This window comes from Salvia hispanica, chromosome 5 (assembly GCF_023119035.1).
Source record: "Salvia hispanica cultivar TCC Black 2014 chromosome 5, UniMelb_Shisp_WGS_1.0, whole genome shotgun sequence".
Classification (NCBI taxonomy): Eukaryota; Viridiplantae; Streptophyta; class Magnoliopsida; order Lamiales; family Lamiaceae; genus Salvia; species Salvia hispanica.
The window spans coordinates 35058307-35080635 of record NC_062969.1 but is presented as its reverse complement, the minus strand read 5'-3'; the positions used below and the strand labels follow the sequence as shown (position 1 = coordinate 35080635).

The 22329-nt window shown below is 36.4% G+C and overlaps 1 protein-coding gene and 1 long non-coding RNA gene across 2 annotated transcripts; one reads left to right on the top strand and one right to left on the bottom strand.

Annotated features, from left to right (window-relative positions):
- The first annotated feature begins 8951 nt into the window (after positions 1 to 8951).
- Positions 8952 to 12903, top strand: LOC125189185 (DEAD-box ATP-dependent RNA helicase 27-like). Its single transcript, XM_048086442.1, is given in 12 exon segments — positions 8952 to 9448; positions 9539 to 9730; positions 9772 to 9957; positions 10308 to 10391; positions 10710 to 10751; positions 11018 to 11089; positions 11172 to 11471; positions 11567 to 11605; positions 11711 to 11815; positions 12255 to 12323; positions 12428 to 12503; positions 12506 to 12903. Coding segments are annotated over 12 exon segments (1716 nt in total). The 5' UTR covers positions 8952 to 9043; the 3' UTR covers positions 12652 to 12903.
- Positions 12904 to 13895: 992 nt separating this feature from the next.
- Positions 13896 to 15927, bottom strand: LOC125187658. The gene is made up of 2 exons (XR_007170649.1): positions 15758 to 15927; positions 13896 to 15613 (listed from the first exon to the last, which is right to left on the bottom strand). It is a non-coding gene; the product is annotated as an uncharacterized LOC125187658 (long non-coding RNA).
- Positions 15928 to 22329: the final 6402 nt, after the last annotated feature.

Sequence of the window (22329 nt, the reverse complement as noted above, 5' to 3'; positions counted from 1 at the left end):
ACTCGAAAGTGTTTTGAGTATAAGTGGGAGATTGTTAGAGTTTGTATACTAGAAATCACGTTTCGAGTGATTGAATACTGTAAAACTCTTATTTTATTTTCCAAGGAATAAAACAGATTATTTTTGTCATAATGTTGTTATGTTTTACATTTAATGGATGTTTATGCATGTTTAAATGTATAAGTTAACTTAACAAAGTCTAAGTCTTTGTTTTAGTAGACCGGTTGTGGGCGGCGTCCACTTTAAGGTAACACGGTCAGTCCTAAACAAAGAAAAAGAAGAATTTCACAACCTAGTTGGAATTAGACTATCCATCGAGAAAGGTTGCAATGTCAGTCCGCATATTTCTAAGCCTTACTGAAATAAGATGACATTGGTGTGGTATAGCACTGAACGGATCTAACAGCAAGACTTGTCCTTAGGCTATCTACTGAAAGGCGAGGTCTTGATAAATATTTGTTTCTTAATCAATGTAGGTTAGCATTGAGCATACGGTATTGATTATGCATTACTTTGACTTATCAAATGGTGCGGGTTTTTCGTAACCCAATAATCCTGATATATTGGGTAGTGGTGATTAATATCTAGCGGTGCTAGGATTGCTATTATATTGAATCGTGCGCGAGGTGAGTCTCGTTTGATAATGTCCTCAAGAGGAGCGCGAAACAAGGTTTTATTATTCGGAACCTAGCTAGTTGGAGTTTGATTACTCTATGAATAATAAATAAGCGTTTCATGCTAAGTCCACTCTTGGAATTAATAAGAAGTTAATTAATTAAGTCCATAGCAGACATTAATTAATTAATGGACATTTTTATCTTAAGCGCGGGAAATGAAAGTTAAAACGGAAACCCGGATTACTTATAATTTCGGATTTGGATGGGGAGAGTTCAATATTACTTCTGTAGTGGCTGCTCGTAATATTCCAATTTAAGCTTATATTAAATTGTGGGTTCAATTTAATTAGTAAAAAGTAAATTGGATGAGCCCATATCCAAAACCTTCCATAGATCCCTGTCTGGGCCCAAAAGGAACTTAATATAAATAGGAGAATAAAGGAGACAGAAAATCATAATTTTATATACTAAAATTTTCGTCCCCCTCTGTCTAAGAGGAGTTCGAAATTTTCTCCTATTCCGAAAAGGATTTCTTCTGTCTTCTTTATTTAAGTCCTAGTATTCTGGTGAGATCAGCCCACACTGATATCGGAGTACAGTTCGGGAACCAGAGAGAAGATTTGTGGTCTAGTATTCAAAGCGTCACGTGGAGAAGCTGCTAGCCATCTTCAATTCTTTGGAGAATTAATTAGGTATTATTTCTGCTCCGTAGAAAAGCATGTTTTAGGTTTCAATATTCTTAAAGCATGATTAATTCAAGTTATGAGCATGATACATGTGAGAATTACGCGAATAGATTTTGTCTAAATAATCTGCTAAATAGATCTGATTATTATGTGATTTATTTGTGCGATTAATAATTGTTAAATTATGTTAATCCGTCGCACCGCTTAGAACAAGTACCTATTGTACAACCAATTCCCGAACCTTTCCTACACCTAATGTTGTAGTGCCGCGCCGCAGTGGGAGGGTCTCTCATGAGCCCGAAAGGTACATTAGTTTGGGAGAATCTATGGATCACTCCTCGGACAGCAATGTACTAGATCCCTGGAATTTTGCAGAGGCGCAGGCGGATGTCGATCATTGCCAATGGGTAAGTGCAATGGATTCGGAACTACAATCTATGATAGACAAAGACGTCTACGATTTATCTGTCCTACCCGAAGGTTGTACTACCATTGGGAGCAAGTGGATATACAAACGTAAACGTGGACCCAATGGATGAGTAAAAGTCTTTAAGGCAAGACTAGTGGCTAAGGGGTACACCCAAAAGAAAGGTGCCGATTACGACAAGACCTTTTCCCAAGTGGCCATGCTCAAATCGATCTAGATTCTATTGTCTATAGCAGCTTACATGGATTGGGATGTGTGGCAGATGGACGTTAAGACTGCGTTCTTGAACGGTAGTCTTGAGGAGACCATCTACATGGAACAACCCGAGGGTTATGCCGTCAAGGGCAAAGAGCACATGGTTTGGAAGCTTAAGAAGGTCATTTATGGCCTCAAGCAAGCATCTAGATCATGGAATCAGTGCTTCGATCAAACTGTTCACAAGTTTGAATTCGAAAAATGCCCTAACGAGAGTTGTGTGTACAAGAAGGTTGAGAAAGGGAATGTGGTGTTCTTAGTTTTATATGTAGATGACATTCTTCTAATTGGAAACAATAAAAAGATGTTGTCATCGGTACGAACGTGGTTGTCAAACCAGTTCGAGATGAAGGATATGGGAGACGCGGGACACATTCTAGGTATCAAGGTCCTACGGGACCGTGAGAAAAGGATGTTGTGCTTATCTCAAGAACCTTACATCGACACTGTACTTAGTCGCTTTAGCATGCAAGATGCCAAGAAAGGTTTCTTACCTTTTAGACATGGCATCCATTTATCTCAAGAGATGTGTCCTAAGACTGCATCTGAGATAGCAGAGATGAGAAGGATACCATACGCTTCGGCAGTTGGTAGTCTCATGTATGCTATGCTTTGTACAAGGCCTGATATTTGCTTTGTTGTTGGCATGGTAGCAAGATATTAGTCAAATCCGGGCCAAGGACATTGGACTGCAGTAAAGAACATACTCAAGTACCTTAAACGGACTAAGGACTATGTTCTAGTTTACAAAGCAGGCGAGCTATGTCCTTTGGGATATACTGATTCAGACTTTCAAGCTGATCAAGACTCGAGGAAATCTACTTCTGGTTATGTGTTTACCTTAGGAGGTGGAGCCGTAATTTGGAAGAGTGTAAAGCAGAAATGCATTGCGGAGACTCTACCATGGAAGCCGAATATGTGGCCGCTTCGGAGGCTGCAAATGAGGCTGTATGGCTCAAGAACTTTCTTATAGACTTAGGCGTGGTTACGAATCTGCCCAAGAGCATCACCATTTATTGTGACAATTCTGGTGTTGTGGCGAATTCGAAGGAACCAAGAGCTCACAAAGCGAGCAAACACATAGAGAGGAAGTACCATATCATTAGAGATATAGTGCAGAGAGGAGACATACAAGTGGTCAAGATTGCGTCAGAGAACAACCTGGCAGATCCCTTTACAAAGGCATTGGCGGTGAAACCGTTCGAACGCCATGTTGAAGGAATGGGAGTTCGACTCGCTCGAGACCTCAACTCGCTTTCAGTATAAGTGGGAGAATTAGACGTAGTGCACATTTTTTTTAATACTCGAAAGCTGTTTTGAGTATAAGTGGGAGATTGTTTGAGTTTGTATACTAGAAATCACCTTTCGAGTGATTGAATACTGTTAAAACTATTATTTCATTTTCCAAAAGAATAAACAGATTATATTTTTCATAATGTTGTTATGTTTTACATTTAATGGATGTTTATTACATGTTTAAATGTATAAGTAACTTAACAAAGTTTAAGTCTTTGTTTTAGTAGACCGGTTGTGGGCGTCGTTCACTTTAAGGTAACACGGTCAGTTCTGAACAAAGAAAAAGAAGAATTTCACAACCTAGATAGGCTTAGACTACCTATCGTGAAAGGTTGCAATGTCAGTCCGATTATTTCTAAGCCTTACTGAAATAAGATGACGTTGGTGTGGTATAGCACTAAATTGAATGGATCTAACAGCGAGACGGTCTTTATGCTATCTACTGAAAGACGAGGTCTTGTAAATTATTGTTTCTTAATCAATGGACGTTAGCATTGAGCATACGGTATTGATTATGCACTACTTTGACTTACCAAATGGTGCGGGTTTTTCGCAACCCAATAAGCTTGGTATATTGGATAGTGGTGATTAATATCTAGCGGTGCTAGGATTGCTATTATGTTGAATCGTGCACGAGGTGAGTCTCGTTTGATAACATCCCCAAGAGCAGCTTGAAGCAAGGTTTTATTATTCGGAACCTAGCTAGTTGGAGTTTGATTACTCTATGAATAATAAATAAGATTTTCTTGTTGAGTCCACTCTTGGAATAAATAAGATATTAATTAATTAAGTCCATAGCAGACAATAATTAATTAATGGATGTTTCTATCTTAAGCGCGGGAAATAAATACCAAGTAATGGAAACCTAAAATACTTATAATTTCGGATTGGATGAGGAGTGCAATATTACTTCTGTAGTGGCTGCTCATAATATTCCAATTATAAGCTTATATTAAATTGGGTTTAATTTAATTAGTAAAAAGCTAATTGGAGGAGCCCATATCCAAAACCTTCCATAGATCCCTGTCTGGGCCCAATATGTGATTTAATATAAATAGGAGAATAAAGGAGACAGAAAATACACTTATTTTCTAGCAAAATTTTCGTCCCCCTCTCATACACTGTGAGGGACGATTTCTCTCCTTCGAGGATAGGTTTTCCGTCTTCTTTATTTAAGTCCTAGTATACTGGTGAAATCAGCCCACCCTAATATCAGTTTACAGTCTGGGAACCGGACAGAAGATCCGTGTTTTAGTACTAAAGATCTTCACGTGGAGAAAGGCGCTAGCTATCTTCGATTCATAGGAGAATCATCAAGGTAAAATAGCTAAACCGTAGAAAAGCATGTTTTAGGTTTTAATTAATTTAAAGCATGATTTATTTGAGTTATGAGCATGATACATGTGATAATTACGCAAATAGAATTTTTCTAAATAATATGCTAAATAGATCAGGATTATTATGTAGTCAATTTATGTGAGCGCTTCCGCTGCCAACCCCTTCACCATTTACACTAAACCCAAACTTAAAAGAATATTTTCTATTTTATGCTTTTTTTACTCACAAAATTTGATAAACTTTTGGGTTTGGGTTTAGTGTAAACCTAAAGATAGGTATTTTTTCCCAAAAACCAAAAATGGGATTGGTTTTGGAGTACTATTGAAGCTAATTACCTATCTCATTTTAGGTTTTAGTGTACTCTTGGAGATAGTCTTAGTCACTGATATCCAAGATAGCATAACATTAGGTTATGGAAAATCTGCACGTAGGGTTGCACTAGTGTGCTAACTAATTTACAGTAATAACTAATAACTTTCAATTCGGTGTATTAAAATTATCAACACAAAGACATAATTATATCAATACAACATGTAAATTTTAAATATAAACCCAAAGACATAAATTTATCAACACAAGAAGATTGATAAATTTATGTCTTTGTGTCGATATTTTTAACATATAAAATCGATATTAGTTATTAGTTATTACTGTAACTTAGTTAGTATTTGATCACACACCTCTGCACGTATTAACAAGTGTGTATGTCAATGTTACTTATATATATTTAGAAACAAATAATTATTGAGATCTCGTACTTGGTACATACCTCAACGTGATACATTTGGTGCTATATTACACTCCAATGGTATTGATGATCCAAAATAGGAAGTGACTTCAGACAGTGTTGTTAAAAACGTGCCTGGGACGCGCTCGGGGCGCGGGTCGCCAAGGTCGAGGCCAGCTTCGCCCCAACATGGGTGAGCCGAGCGAGATACGTGGGGTGCCGTTGGGGCACGATTGGGGCGGTCGGGGCGCGCCCTGGGCGGCTGGGGCGACTGGAGCGGTGGTTAGGGCGACTGTTCCGTTTTGTTGTTAAGAAAGAAGAAAGCTGATTTTTTTTTCCTTTTTACTAGTATTTTAATATGAAATCATCTTTTGATAAAATCTAGGCACACCCATCGCCTCTTTTTTGCTTTTAAATCATTAACTTTCCACTTTTCCACTTTTCTATACTAATTAATTTACTATTTCTACCAACTTTTCATCTTTCCCCAAAATACTCAATTATAAAATTCATTAATTAAATTATAAAATTCATTAATAAATATCAAAATAAATAATTGACTATATCTCCTTCAATAATTCTTTTCTACCCAAATGTCAAGGTTGAACTTTAAATATATTTTCATAACAGAGTATATTATGCAAGTACAAGTATTTATCTATTAGTGAAAATTCTCTTTAATCAATATTATTGCTAATATATAAATAATAAATAATTTTGCGCCCTGATTCGTGGGTCCCTCGCCTCGGTGCCCCATCGCCCCGGCCCGACCCGCGACCCTAACAACACTGACTTCAGGTCAACACTAGCAACCGTTCATGATTGACTATCCACATCTATTTAGGTTGAGAATGACAATAACTTCTTCTACAAAGTACTGACTCGAACTCTTAAACTTTAAAAGAAGTTTCTTTTAAAAGAGAATCGATAATAGTTCCCCATCTACTCCGTGTTAACTCGAACCTCTTAACTATAAAAGAAGTTTTCTCAATTGTCTTTAGTTACGCTTCCTTAAATTGCTAAATTCTATTTAAGTAATGGCTTGGCAATAGTCAATCCAATTGATCAATATTGTTGTTGTTGGAAATACTATAGTAGGCTAAATGTTAAATCATCAATACATTTGTTCTTAATTTAGTTTATTTTGGAATTACACTATATTATTTCATTGTTGGTCAGGCATGGCCGAGTGTCGAGGTTAAAAAATGGTGGTCGTTTATAGTCATTGGACACAAGGTACGTGATTTTGTGCGGCACTCTATAATAACTAATTTATTTTTAAAGAATTTCATATGGACACTCATATGTCGTCAATGCCGATCTTCTCCACATGTAGTAGTAATACGGGGTGTAACAAACCCAACAAAAGAGAAAAGAGGTCTTTTCGTGAAGGATGGAAGTGGGACAATGGTTTCATAACTGGATACCTCATTTGAAGATGTTTTATAATGTGATTTCTCTAAAACTAATATAAGGGCTTACCCTCATATTGTATAAAAAACTACTATATGGGAAAGAGTTATTACTTGATGCAAGGAACTGTCAGTTGTAGCGGGATTAGATTCAATCTCAATAGGGATCACGGGATTGAGTGTGAGAACGAAGAACATATCATCAATGTATTTTATAAAATTTATTTATACTATTACAACTCCGTGGATTTATTTTCAAACTTTAGGCTTTGAAATAATAATGATATTTGATCTTTATGCCTTAGGTTAACTTAAATGTAGAAAAACACATATTTGGTCATGATCGAGTGAATGGCATGAACATTGAAGATATCTCGAATCTATTAATGTACTAGATGGATATGACAAATAGGGAGCATGAAATTCGGTGGTGATTACCATGTCAACTTAGAAGACATTTTTGCGAACAGGAATGTTCAAGATAGTGTTCCCAATATAGCGGAGGAAAATGTGTCCAAGGCAAAAGATATTACCCACCTCCAAAGCAATACTATAAAAATCACAATATTGGTGATGGGGTGGGTGGTTTTTTTGATTTGTTTAGTGGAATGCACGATGACAACAATTCTCGAATGAAAGTCTTATCTTACTGAATCGGTAATAAAATTGATAAAAGCAAGGGACAAAATGAGGTATATGATCATTTGGGTCAAATTCTTGGGCTAACTATTCACGACAAATTTGATGTGTGTGACACCTTCATTAAAGAAACATATTGACTAAATTTCTCTATGGACTTACCTGATGACCCTCGTCCTACTTATGTGTGATGCACATTCTTAACAAAAAATGAAAGTAGTAATTATGTTGGCATTAGTAGAACGGAAAGGCTTATATAGTGCTTGTGTTTTTTTTGGTTAAGAAACATGATGCATACTATTGTTTTGTTTAGATTTGTGTTTTTGGTATGTGGGAATCTCAAATGTAGTTGTGTTTTTTTATTTATTTAATGGATATTGTTTCCCTTTATTAAGCTTCATTGTTCCTTTAATTTTCACTTTAAAATAGTGAGAAATTATCCACTATTCTTCTAGTAATTTTGGAGAGATTATTTATTCCCTCCGCTCCTGAAGAGTATGCACTATTTTTTTTTCGTCCGTCCCCAAAGAGTATGAACATTCCAATTTAAGAAACTCTCTTCCTCTAATGAGGTGAGACCTATTCTCCATTAACAACACTTAAAACTCTCTCTCTCTCTCTCTCTCTCTCTTACTTTACCAATAATGCATTAAAACTCTTGCCAAACCCAAAGTTCATACTCTTTGGGGCCGAAGGGAGTATCATTGTAACTCTCCAAGTTTGATATATACTCCCCCTTTTCCATAAAAATATGTGCATTTTTCATTTTCGTCCGTCCCATAAATATATGTGCATTTCCAATTAAGGAAAATTATCCAAATTTATTACTTCTATGCATCAAGTTACTTACAACTTATACCATTATTAAAACACTAATAATAATGGGTCTCATTATCCACTTACACTATTTTGACTATCTTTTTTTATTCTATCTCTTACTTTACCAATTTTATCTTAATTTCTATTCCCTCCGTCCCAATTAAGTTGAGTCATTTCTTTTGGACACGAAGATTAAGAAATTGTGTTCGATGAGTTAAATGACAATAAAATAAAATAGACGAAAAGAAAAAAAGAAAAGAAAGATAAGAGAGTAAAGTAAGTGATGGAATAAAATAAGAGTGATTAGATGTTTTGTTTTTTTGTCAAAAAAAAAATGACTCAATCTTGTTGGGACGTCTCAAAAAGGAATGTGACTCAACTTAGTTAGGATAGAGAGAATATATCATATTATATGCTTATATTTTTATGGGACGGAGAAAGTATATCCTCTTTGTAAGCAAGTGTCTTGGTGAAACCTATCAAATATTCGACAAAAGTACACAATTAATATACTATGTATAAAAATAGAGATCACATTTCATTAATTTTTTCCATCACTATCGTTTACAAAATCAAACAATTTGTTAGACTGCTATTAAAAAAGTGAGACTTCTAGCAAGAGGGAGTAGTATGTTTCTAAACACTTAATTCTAATAATTGAATCCCACCATAAGCTCTGATGGGCCGGGCCAATCAATTTGGGCACCCTTCCTCCCCTTTTTATTCCCCACGCTTCTTCTCCTTCGCCCGCTATTAATTCCCTCCCCTTTTCAACCCCTCTTTCCGCCACCGCCGTCACACGCTTCTTCTCCTTCGCCGCCGTCGAAATGGGCGCTATTGATACCGTAGCTAAAGGAGCTATTGACTCATCGAAGAAGAAGCGCAAGAGAAACAGAGACAAAAGCAAAACTCCAAAACCCCAAAAAACCGAAGAAGAGGTACAAGTAGAAGAAGACTTGGAACAAGACGCCGTAAACGAAATGGCTGAGGAAGAAGAATTGGTCGTGGAGGAGGAGGAGGAGAAGAAAGAGAAGAAAAGGAAGAAGGAAATTAACACAGCTGGAGAAGCCGAACAAGAAGAAGGAGAGGTAGAAAAGGAGGAGAGTGGTTTGAAGAGTGAGATGAAGGTCAATTCGTCGGGGATTATGAGCAGTGAAGCTTTTGAAGCGCTGCCGATATCAAATCCCTCAATGGATGCAATTAAAGATATGAAATTTGAGTACATGACTCAGGTAATTAAAGAGTTCCTTTTAGGAATCATTCGTAATGTAATCTAGAATTGCTGATTAATTGTGCTTTTTTATTTGTGTTGGGTGATACAGATTCAAGCTAGATCAATTCCGCCGCTATTGGAAGGAAAAGATGTTCTTGGAGCTGCAAGGACAGGTTCTGGAAAAACGCTTGCCTTTTTGGTTCCAGCTGTTGAATTACTTTTTAACATACGTTTCACACCTCGAAATGGAACTGGTGTTATTGTCCATCATTTGGTTGCAGATAGATACACTTTTATTTGAGTGCTCTTGTTTGAAGTCTTAACTTTTGCTAAATGACGCAGACACATGCTGTAGCTAAGGACCTTCTCAAGTATCATTCACAGACACTGGGATTGGTGATTGGGGGTGCAGCGCGAAGAGGAGAAGCAGAGCGTATTGTCAAGGGAGTTAACCTTTTGGTAGCAACTCCTGGTCGACTTCTTGACCATCTCCAAAATGCAAAGGGCTTTATATATAAAAATCTCAAGGTTTGACTGCATCAGCTCCCATGTCCCAGCTAGATTCTTATTTGCTTTTATTTAAATGAGTACTTGCTGCAATAAGCTTTTCCATCATAGTATTGTTATGCATTGAGGAAGCTTCTTTTTACATACCTAAAGAAGGATGCTCCTGATGAGCCTTTTCTATGCTGCATCCTATTTATTGCAGATGACATAGTTATGCACTTCACTAATCTTTTACTTGCTGCATAGTTCCTTGTTGCAAAGTTTTAAATACAGAGCTTCCCAAGACATTACATCCTTCGTTGTCTAGTCTGTTTTTGTTGTCAGACGGCTATTGGCTTACTTCTTCTATGCTCATTTTTTGGAATATGCAGTGCCTTGTGATTGATGAAGCTGATAGGATTCTGGAAGCTAATTTTGAAGAAGAAATGAAGCAAATTATTAAAATTTTGCCCAAGGTACATTTCACCAGAACTAAGTCGATTATTGAATGTCAATGCCGTTGCTTTCATCTCTGTATTTCTTTCAAATTTCTGCTAGTTAGCATTTCTTTCCGCCCAAGCATTCTAAAATGACGATATTGGATATACTTCTGATGGTGTTTACAGCAAAGGAATGAAGAGTCTGCATGTCCTTGGTTGACTTATTTTGGATCATATTCTGTTTTAATGCCATTGGAATATGAATTTAATGGTTACAATTTCCTTGGTGAATAAGTGGTTTATATGCTTCGTGGCAAGTCATATCTGACTTTTCTAATATTCTCCCTTGTGTAGGAGAGGCAAACAGCTCTTTTCTCAGCTACACAAACAAAGAAGGTACATCTATTTTTTCAGGAGAATGTCTAGCTGTTTCTTTTGAAAAAAACTACTAAACTGATAGGAAACAAAAATAAAAAATCGAAATGGTAATATTGAATTATCTACATGTCTGGTCTGTTAATGGTTTGGCCCCAAAATTAAATTTTCATATGTTTAAATTTCGCTGGAAGTAAAAACAAAAGTGTGGTTTTCAGCTTACAGGCTGTGATGTATTTATTTGCTCTTTTGACAATAAACTCAAAAGGAAACTGCATAAATTTCAGGTTGAGGACCTTGCACGGATATCATTTCAGACAAAGCCAGTTTATATTGATGTGGATGATGGAAGGAAGAGGGTGCGGATGTTATTCACTTTCTCCTTTTGTTTATAAGGTAAAATATTAAACTTCTAAACTAACTTAATATTGAATGGTGTAGGTCACCAATGAAGGACTGCAGCAAGGTTATTGTGTTGTCCCTTGTGCCAAGAGATTTAATCTTCTCTATTCCTTCTTGAAGAAAAATCTGACAAAGAAAGTCATGGTTTTCTTCTCATCTTGCAATTCTGTCAAGTTCCATTCAGAACTTCTCAGATACATTCAGATTGATTGCCAAGATATCCATGGCAAGCAAAAGCAGCAGAAAAGAACTTCTACCTTTTTTGATTTCTGCAAAGCTGAAAAGGGCATCTTATTGTGTACGGACGTTGCTGCACGTGGGCTTGATATTCCTGCAGTGGTATGCTTTTTTACTTGTAGGGGAGCTGATTCCTTATTTCAGAGACAATTTATACGCTGTTTGTGGTAATAATCTGTTTACCCTTGTTTCTCTAGGACTGGATTGTGCAGTATGACCCTCCTGATGAGCCCAAGGTAATGAGAGACAGCTCCTGTCAAATTGACTGCTGTATATCCATAATGTTTTTAGTCTTATGCTCATGACCGCCCCTTCCTAACTTGTGATGTCAATGCCTTCAGGAATATATCCATAGAGTTGGTCGAACAGCTCGTGGTGCAGGTGCAAAAGGGAATGCTTTGCTTTTCTTGATTCCAGAAGAGCTTAGTTTTCTAAAATACCTCAAGGTAGGAGTCCTATGTGATTCCATGGAATATTATATGACAATTGATTTGGCCATAATAGAAATAAGCTTACACTAGTTCTGTTGCTGGAGTCCTGGGCTTTACCATTCCATAATGAGTAGCTTCAACCAAATTTTAAATAGGGAGTTGTTACCTTAGTTAGTTAAAGTCCTTTCAGTCGATTACCATATGGAACTGAAGTTTTCTGTTCCTCAATCAATCATGGATGTTCTCCGGCACACTGTGAAGGCTGAAGATCTCTTGTAGTTCTTTAGTCGAAGAAAAAATGTCTTCGTTTCATTATATCCATTAATCCAGCTGTTATTGCTGTATTTCTATTATTAGTATTAGAAGGATGGCATGCCATATGATGGTATTTCATTTGCTACCATTGTCTTGTTTTTTTAATTATTCTCTGAAAATGTGATTACTGGAATTTCAGGCTGCAAAAGTGCCACTCAAAGAGTATGAGTATGATGAGAAGAAAATAGTGAATGCGCAATCTAAGTTGGTATGTTCTTGTTCACAAGGCTTTAGTTTCATTGTTTCTTAGAAAGTGCACTCCCTCTCTATCCTGTTTTGCTGAACACAATTGTCAATATGCTTGTGATACAGATAAACATAATCTCTGAAAATTATCATTTGAACAAGTCAGCCAAAGATGCCTACAGATCTTACATTCTTGCGTACAATTTAAAGTGAACTTAAACATTGATAGCAATGCCTCTAAGTTCAGGAAGAAATCACATAAAACTGATGGAACCCGACATGGGTTCAGCAAGAGCAACCCATATGGAAGGAAAGGTGAAGATGACACGCGACAGTTTGTCAGATATTAGTCAAAGGTTCTGTATCCGTACCAACATATACATGTCTCATCAGCGAAAGAAATCGCCGGATGAGCTCCGGATATCATTCAGTTTTGCGACGAGTTTGGACTGTAAGCAGTTTGCTCATAGTTTGTATGTTGAATCTGTTCTTCCCCACAAAGTACTTCTGTAGCACAATTTTGGAGCTCTAGTTAATGTCTCTTCATATAGTAGTTGCTACAACTGATTGGGATGAGAAACAATTTCTTGATTTGTCGTTGATTTGTTCTCGTCTTGATCTTCGCATTTATTCGTGGGGTTAACCCTGTGTCCTTCCAAATATTGTAACCTATAATTAGAATTTTAAAGTTTGGAAGATGAATGTTTAGTTTTATCACTTGAAAAAATTTGACTAAAGTTATCGATGTATTAGTATGAGATGTTCGGTTTTTATTATTTAGGGCTCGTTTGATAAGAAAGATGGGATATAGCAAGATTTGTTAAATAAGATAAGAAATTTGGGTTCCGTGTCAAGATAAGCTTGGATAAAGGTTTTTCCGTTGTTTGGTAGACAAGAAATTATCTAGATTTTGTATTAATAAATCACAATAAATGAGGTAGAAATGCTATCCAACCAAATTTGTGAGATACATATCCTTGTATTTTAACGAAAAATTTGCGGGCTCGGATGGGCCATAGAGAAAACCACGGGCTGGCATAATAGATTAACTATGATATCAAACGCTTAGAAATAATCATATAAGTATTTATATCTAGGCATTACTAACATATCAAATTGGCCCTTATTGTCATATGATTATCTATGTAAGAGTAAAGTTGTGAGGTTATTTATAGAAAACAAGATCTCTCAAATGTTGATATAGGAAATAGTAGTCTTCTTTGGTGTCCATTTTCTTGAACTAATGAAAGAGAGTTAATTCAATTTTAGAATACGATGAAAATGTATATGATTGATTAATATTTATTCAACATTCTAAATCTTAATTACATAATCCGAACTCATTTTAATTATATTTTTGTTTAAGATATTTTATGTCCATTAATTAATTAAGTTTGCTGAGCTCAATTTAATTAATCTCTTTTTCTAGAGGTGCTAAGAGGTATAATGACGTTTACTAACTATAATGGAAGTGAATTCCATCTAGGTAGGTTTCCATAAAATAAATCATTGATCAGAATAATCTTTAGGATAATATCAATTCTGACGAATTGACGCATAATTCTATAAAGTAAAAATATTACCCATTCTCGAATGTTGATCAACACGACCCAAGATAACTTGGTATTAGGTGACGAAAACTTGCATATATTGACAAATCAAAGTAGTGTATGACCAATGCAATATGCTCTATATTCTTATACAGATCTAAAAATGAATAACTTCAGCGATCTTTGTACCACCCAACAACGTGATCCATTAAGTGATATACCACATTCTAGTGTCATCAATCATCCAAGATAGGAAGTGACTTCTAATCGACACATACACGATAGAATATGTAAGCTTGAGTCTACCAATCAATCTACAACGTAGAAAAAAGTTTATTTGATCCATTATCGAGTTTTTTTTACAAATAATGACAATTGACTAACCATGCGATAAATAATTTCGTTATTACAACAAATTTAGTTTTACAATACAAGCAGCATAAACATGATTATTAGTATATTGTCATGCCCACTGCCACCACCACCACAATTCCATAATCCAAAAAAGCAAAATATCAAGCAACAAACGCACACATTTCGGACCAAAAGATGCACGTATCAGGTAAAAGAGATATGACTAAAAGAGAAGACAAAGTGATGGCACGAGGGCAAGGGCAAAGGTAAAGATGACGGCGAGGTAGTAAGGCGAAGGTGGCGTAATGACCGTTGCATTATAGAGCACATGGAGAGAGACAGAGAGAGGAAGACAAATAGGGGGTGATGATTGATAAAGAAGATGACAATAAGGCGATGACGGCGATAGCGAAGAGATGGGGAGAAAGAGAGTGAAAAAAGGAGAATAATTAATTAGTGGTGATAATGTGAATCTTCTAGATTGAAAACTAATGAATTTGTCCTTGACTTATTCTTGTAAATAAACCCAACAAATAAACAAGATAAACCAAGAAATGGAACAAGAAAAATGGATAAAAGGATAGAGGATGGATTAGTGTTATGATTTAGGTAAAGAACAAGAAAGAAATCTCAAAGGCACTTTCCCATACAAACACCTAATGGCTCCACAAACTAGCAACACAAGAACTAGCAAGCATACCTTTACAATCAACCTTAGCCCGGCAAAAGATCGAATGCAACCCGAAGGAATTTGATAAGTCTTCAAAAGATGAAGAAGGTGAGCTCTCAAATATGGAGAAGTTGTCTCTAACAAATATTCAAAAGCTACTTAAAATGAACCCTAGCAAGAGTATTTATACTAGGAGTTAAAAAAAAGCAAAACAAAACAAGTCTTGGTCAAAAAGTCACATTTCGGACAAAACACTTGACCGGGTGATTCCCACGGCTCATTTCACCCGCCCGGGTGAAGTTTCTGGACAAAAACTGATTTCTCGGCAAAAAAACCCGACCGGGTGTTTTTGGGTTGGCAAAACACCCGCCCACGTGTTTCTTTCTGCATTGCGCGGTTTTCTTAAAACGATCATAACTTCCTCATCCGGGCTCCGATTGAGGCGTGTAAGATACTCACGCGAAGCTCTTTTGACGATGAAGATAATGGTGGTCTTAGAAGAGAATTTGGACACCATCTTGATAGGTATATTTATGTTTGAAACAGACCCCAGCTCCGGTGTGGTTCATTGGATGCCTTTGTTCCTTCTATTGGTTTTGCGCTTTCCGGATTCACATCATCCTCTCATTCTTTTTGAAAGGATTTGTCCTCAAATCCGGTTCTTAGATTCGTCTTTCGGACACCCGGATTCACATCATTCTCTCCTTCTTTTGAAGGATTTATCCCGATCAAGCATACCTACAAAACCAAGTAAGTACAAATCAAGTATCATAATTCTAGAAGATGGACTAGGCTTAACAAAGGTATAGAGAGCTATATAGGCAAGATTAAAAATCTCCATGTGAAGTATATCTAATGCATATATGGTCTCATCAATCATACCCCAGTTACAGAAATCCAAAATCAACCAATCCTATTTTACACGTACGTTCAACTTTTCTGGAGTGGTCTGCATCTTCAAAGCCACAGAATAGAGAGAGCAGATATCTATTCAGCAGAAAATGAAATCTCCCTTTTATATATTTTTCCAAATTAATAAAAAAAGAGAGATAACTGAAAACACGGAAAATGGGGTCTGTCAAGATTTAATTTTTATTTAAAATTGAATGAAAATGAATGAGTGAGAGCGACTATGAGACATAATCTGGAATAAAAACTGGTCGCTCCAACTCTTTGAATGTGTAAATTACGTGTTTGCGTATGTCAATTTTGATTATATGGTGATGAATCATTGAATATTAATTCTTGAGTTACGTCCAAATCAATGACATTGCGGTTGGTGGGGTCACAATTAAATAAATGAAACGTGGATCTCAATTTTAGTGAGTAAATTTCTACTTTCATGGATGAACGTAGTATTCAAAATAGAGAATGTGGATTGAACTTTGAGGACTAATTAGCAATTAGCAATTAGCAATACCAATAATAGAAGGGCATAGAAAAGTCAACCCACCAATCATAACCAGTTGGAGACTTGGCCACAGCAGCAGTTGCCGATTTTCTCCTCGTCAACTTCTTAAAATTCCCCGCAGCCCCAAGTGTATTTGCTAAAATTACCACAAAACAAACAAATATTAGAAAACAGCCCCAAAAGAAAACCAGAAAATTTTTCACATCAACCCCCAATTCCAAACCAATCCATTTTCATGCAGGTAATCCTATTTAATTTCTCTCTCTGGGTTTAAAATTGAAGATCTCTTACGCGTAAAGGGCGAGGTCGGAGTGCTGGAGCACGACGGCGAATCCACGGAAACTGTAAGATTATAAAGTAATAACGATATTGGAAAAATTCGGTCAGTAGAAATTAAGAGGCTGTGATCAAACAATGAAGCTTGCACCAAGTAAGGAGCATAAGATCTACACTCTAACCATAATGTACATGTAAACTCAATATCACAGGTAATGGTACCATCAACAAGTTTTCTCCTAACACATTTGTGCATCTCATCAAGATATTTTCCATATTCTAACAAGTCCAAAATATAAGCACATAATATGGAGACACACAACTCTAACAATCCTTTTATAAGGTAATCCAAAACAAACTCATTTGTTGTAAGACCTTTGGTAAAGGATCCATAAAACATGCCAACTCCATGGAAAAGTTTGATTTTTATTCAATAAAAGAACTTATCATGCCAAGACACACTTGCATCAAACACTTTGAATCTCTTGGTCTCAAATCCACCCACTCTACCAATCCACATACCTAACATTGCCTTCATAAAAGAATTGACATTTTTAGAAGGACTAGGGATACACAAGAAAGGATCCTCATAGCTTGTAAGACTAAACTTAGCAAGTAATGATTCTAGATTATCATGCCACATATCAAACAAACCACAAGTGATAAGAGTATCATTACAAATGGGCATTTGAAAACCAATCACATTCACTTGTTTCATTAAATCATTATCACAAGTTAAGGTGAGAATATTTGAACCTTGGGAAAGAGGTGATTCAACTTGACCTTGCGTCCATGAGTTCATCACCGGTAAGAAGTTACTCGGTGCATCCACGACTCGAGGTTCACATTCCAATCCTTCCAATTCATGTCTCAAAAAGTCATCCAAGAGAAAAGACAAGTAGTAAGAGTTAGTGAAATAAAGGTCATTCTCCTCACCAAGGGCAAAAATGATAGGGTGATTTAGAGCCCTCCCATGAGTGATCTTAGAATCTAACAAGCAACCTTTTTTTCTCACATGCTTGTGGTTTTTCTCTCTTGAAAGCGTTGATTCACACTCACCCCCATCGCTCTCTCTTGGCTTTTGCATCTCATATTTTCGCCTTTTCTCACGCTCTATTTGCTTTTGAAGCATGCTCTCATTTTCTAGCTTTTGGTCTTTCTCTCGATTCTCTCTCAAGTGTTTATTTCCATTAGCAACCTCATGTAGCTTTGGTTTGGTATTCAAGATGTGAAGGGCATTCAATGGCCCACATTCGTCCTCGGCTTCAACTATGCTAGACACGCCACCATTGAAAGTTGGGCGTGCGTCTTCTTCATGTATGGTCGTAGACTCGTTTTCGTGCTCACATTGCTCTTCATCATCATTGGCAACAAAATCCACCCTATGCTTGACACGTTCTTTAATAATGTGGTTAACATTGTCACACTCACTTTGAATCAAGCCCTTTGAAGGAGGGAAATTGGATGACAACCACGACGAAACCTTCGTGTGATAGCTAGGATGAGATAGGTTCACCTTCTTTGGTGGGATGCTTCTTCGGCTTGTGTCTCCACCACCATGTCGAGGGCTTGAGCTCATCCTTGCGTTACTTGAGACTTCCTCCCCCATTAACCACTCATGCACCTTATGACGATCATGATCCCTGTTAGAGTTTGTATACTAGAAATCACGTTTCGAGTGATTGAATACTGTAAAACTCTTATTTTATTTTCCAAGGAATAAAACAGATTATTTTTGTCATAATGTTGTTATGTTTTACATTTAATGGATGTTAATGCATGTTTAAATGTATAAGTTAACCTAACAAAGTCTAAGTCTTTGTTTTAGTAGACCGGTTGTGGGCGTCGTCCACTTTAAGGTAACACGGTCAGTTCTAAACAAAGAAAAAGATGAATTTCACAACCTAGATGGAATTTGACTATCCATCGAGAAAGGTTGCAATGTCAGTCCGCATATTTCTAAGCCTTACTGAAATAAGATGACATTGGTGTGGTATAGCACTGAACGGATCTAACAGCAAGACTTGCCTTGGGCTATCTACTGAAAGGCGAGGTCTTGATAATATTTGTTTCTTAATCAATGTAGGTTAGCATTGAGCATACGGTATTGATTATGCACTACTTTGACTTATCAAATGGTGCGGGTTTTTCGTAACCCAATTATCCCGATATATTGGGTAGTGGTGATCAATATCTAGCGGTGCTAGGATTGCTATTATATTGAATCGTGCACGAGGAGAGTCTCGTTTGATAATGTCCTCAAGAGGAGCGCGAAACAAGGTTTTATTATTCGGAACCTAGCTAGTTGGAGTTTGATTACTCTATGAATAATAAATAAGTGTTTCATGTTAAGTCCGCTCTTGGAATTAATAAGAAGTTAATTAATTACGTCAGTAGCAGACATTAATTAATTAATGGACATTTTAATCTTAAGCACGGGAAATGAAAGTTAAACGGAAACCCGGATTACTTGTAATTTCGGATTTGGATGGGGAGAGTTCAATATTACTTCTGTAGTGGCTGCTCGTAATATTCCAATTATAACTTATATTAAATTGTGGGTTCAATTTAATTAGTAAAAAGTAAATTGGATGAGCCCATATCCAAAATCTTCCATAGATCCCTGTCTGGACCCAAAAATAACTTAATATAAATAGGAGAATAAAGGAGACAAAAATAACACAATTTTAATTATTGTAATTTTCGAAATTTTCAGCCCTAAGCTGAAGAGAATTTCGAATTCCTCTCCTATTCCAAAAGGGATTTCTTTTGTCTTCTTTATTTAAGTCCTAGTATTCTAGTAAGATCAGCCCACACTGATATTGGGATACAGTTCGGGAACCAGAGAGAAAATTTATGGTCTAGTACTCAAAGCATCACGTGGAGAAGAAGCTAGCCATCTTCAATTCTTTGGAGAATTAATTAGGTATTTATCTACTCCGTAGAAAAACATGTTTTAGGTTTCAATATTCTTAAAGCATGATTAATTCAAGTTATGAGCATGATACATGTGATAATTACGCGAATAGGTTTTGTCTAAATAATCTGCTAAATAGATCTGATTATTATGTGATTGTTATTTATTCGACCGCTTCCGCTGCCAGCACCATCAGATCCCTCATCCACCTAGAGTGAGTCTCTCCATGGAACTTTGGAGCTTGTTCTCTTCTACTCCCTTTATCAAGTCCATCATCATGGTACCTTGACTTGTAGCCACTCCTACCATATCTCTCTCGGTCACTAGATGTCATGGAATGGTTATGTCTAACTCTATCTCTAAGGTGGCTTATATCCTCATGATACACCGTAAATCCTCCTTGCATAGCATTCACAATATCCCACACCTCGTGCATCTCCTTCATGATTGAGGAGAATATCTCTTTGATAGTACCATCGGATAATGAGGCGACTTTCTTTATAGGCGAGTTATGCCTAGATTTCACCATTTCAAGTACCTACAAAACAAATTGGACAAGACTAGGGACAAGTCCCTTTTTGTTAGTAACACAAACAACACACACCCCCAAGAATGAAGAATTTAGTGAGGAGCTCACTTCCCATATTGTAAAATCCCTTTTCTCCAAACTCACACCCAATGTCACTCGGAGGGCTTAGAAATTTTGGTGGCTAGGATACTCTCCCTCACTTGCTCTCAAAGATGTTAACCCACAAGGGTAGCACAAATCACAAACAAGCTATGCAACTAGGCAAGTAATTACTAGTTCTAGAAACCACGAGATATAGTGAAAGCAAGGTACTAGGCCAATGGGACAATTCAACAAACACTTTGTGTGCACAATTTCAACCAACAACAATAGACCAAACAATTGATGAAATTTTGGCCTACAACTTTTAGACAATCAAATTGACCTACCCAAGAATATATCAATTTATAGCTAAAGCCCATGGATAGAACTTGAGATCTCTCTTCTTTTTTTGACAATTTTTCTAACAATTTTCACCCTTTGGGGTTTTTTTTTTCTTACAAGAACAAGAACCAATGGCTCTTGATACCAAATAATGTGAATCTTCTAGATTGAAAAATCATGAATTTGCCCTGACTCATTCTTGTAAATAAACCCAACAAATAAACAAGATAAACCAAGAAATGGAACAAGAAAAATGGATAAAAGGATAGAGGATGGATTAGTGTTATGATTTAGGTGAAGAACAAGAAAGAAATCTCAAAGGCATTTTCACATACAAACACCTAATGGCTCCACAAACTAGCAACACAAGAACTAGCAAGCATACCTTTACAATCAACCTTAGCCCGGCAAAAGATCGAATGCAACCCGAAGGAATTTGATAAGTCTTCAAAAGATGAAGAAGGTGAGCTCTCAAATATGGAGAAGTTGTCTCTTACAAATATTCAAAAGCTACTTAAAATGAACCCTAGCAAGAGTATTTATACTAGGAGTTAAAAAAAAGCAAAACAAAACAAGTCTTGGTCAAAAAGTCACATTTCGGACAAAACACCTGACCGGGTGATTCCCACGGCTCATTTCACCCGCCCGGGTGAAGTTTCTGGACAAAAACTGATTTCTCGGCAAAAAAACCCGACCGGGTGTTTTTGGGTTGGCAAAACACCTGCCCGCGTGTTTCTTTCTGCATTGCGCGGTTTTCTTAAAACGATCATAACTTCCTCATCCGGACTCCGATTGAGGCATGTAAGGTACTCACGTGAAGCTCTTTTGACGATGAAGACAATGGTGGTCTTAGAAGAGAATTTGGACACCATCTTGATAGGTATATTTATGTTTGAAACAGACCCCAACTCCGGTATGGTTCATTGGATGCCTTCGTTCCTTCTATTGGTTTTGCGCTTCCCGGATTCACATCAGGTGACGAGAAAAAAATTAATCGCACCAATATGGGACAAAAATATATAAAAAGATATTTTTAAAAATTTATAAAGGGGCATATACAAGGACATTTAAAAAAAAATTAAAAATTAATAATTAAAATAGCATATGAGTCATGACTATGATTTTTTTAGATGGGGCATTTATCCCTTGTAAGGCTAACATAGCTCCGTCCCTGGTCATTGACTCATTGTTTGCAGGCCAAGTTTTTCTGAACATGATTACCAAAGAGTCATACTCCCTCCGTTCCAAGATAAGTGACCTGTATTTCTTTTTGGGGTGTTTCACTATAAGTGACCTATTTCCATTTTCAGCAAAAAATCATCTCTCTTACTTTATTCTCCACCTACTTTATTCTCTCTTCTCTCCTCTACTTTTTCCTCTCTTATACTTTATTCTCTCCACTTTAACTTATTTAAATACCATTCCTTAAATCCCGTACCCAAAAGAAGTAGGTCACTTATCTTGGGACGGCGGGAGTATTAAATTAGTCTTTTTTGGCCTTGCACCCTATTCTTTATATATTTTAGGCCATCTTGTAAGAGTTTTTTTTTTCAATTTTACTATAAATAAAAGTAATTTTTATATTTCTCTGTTATAAAATTAATAATACATAAAAATAAAATTTATATTTCACTATTTTTTTTTATTATTTTTAAAATTCATGGGGTACTACTAATTATGCATAAGAGGAGGTAAGAAGAGTAGAAGACCCAGAATTCGGTTGGCTACTTTAACTTAATAATGTTAATATTTAAATAATAAATAAAAAAAGATGAAGCTCTGAAATATCGGAGCGGATCTCCTAATCCACATTTTTCTTAATCCAACCCTAATACACATTCTCACAGCTTAATAAAATAATGTTATAATATGTAAGTGATGGTCAAGTGTGGTAGTAT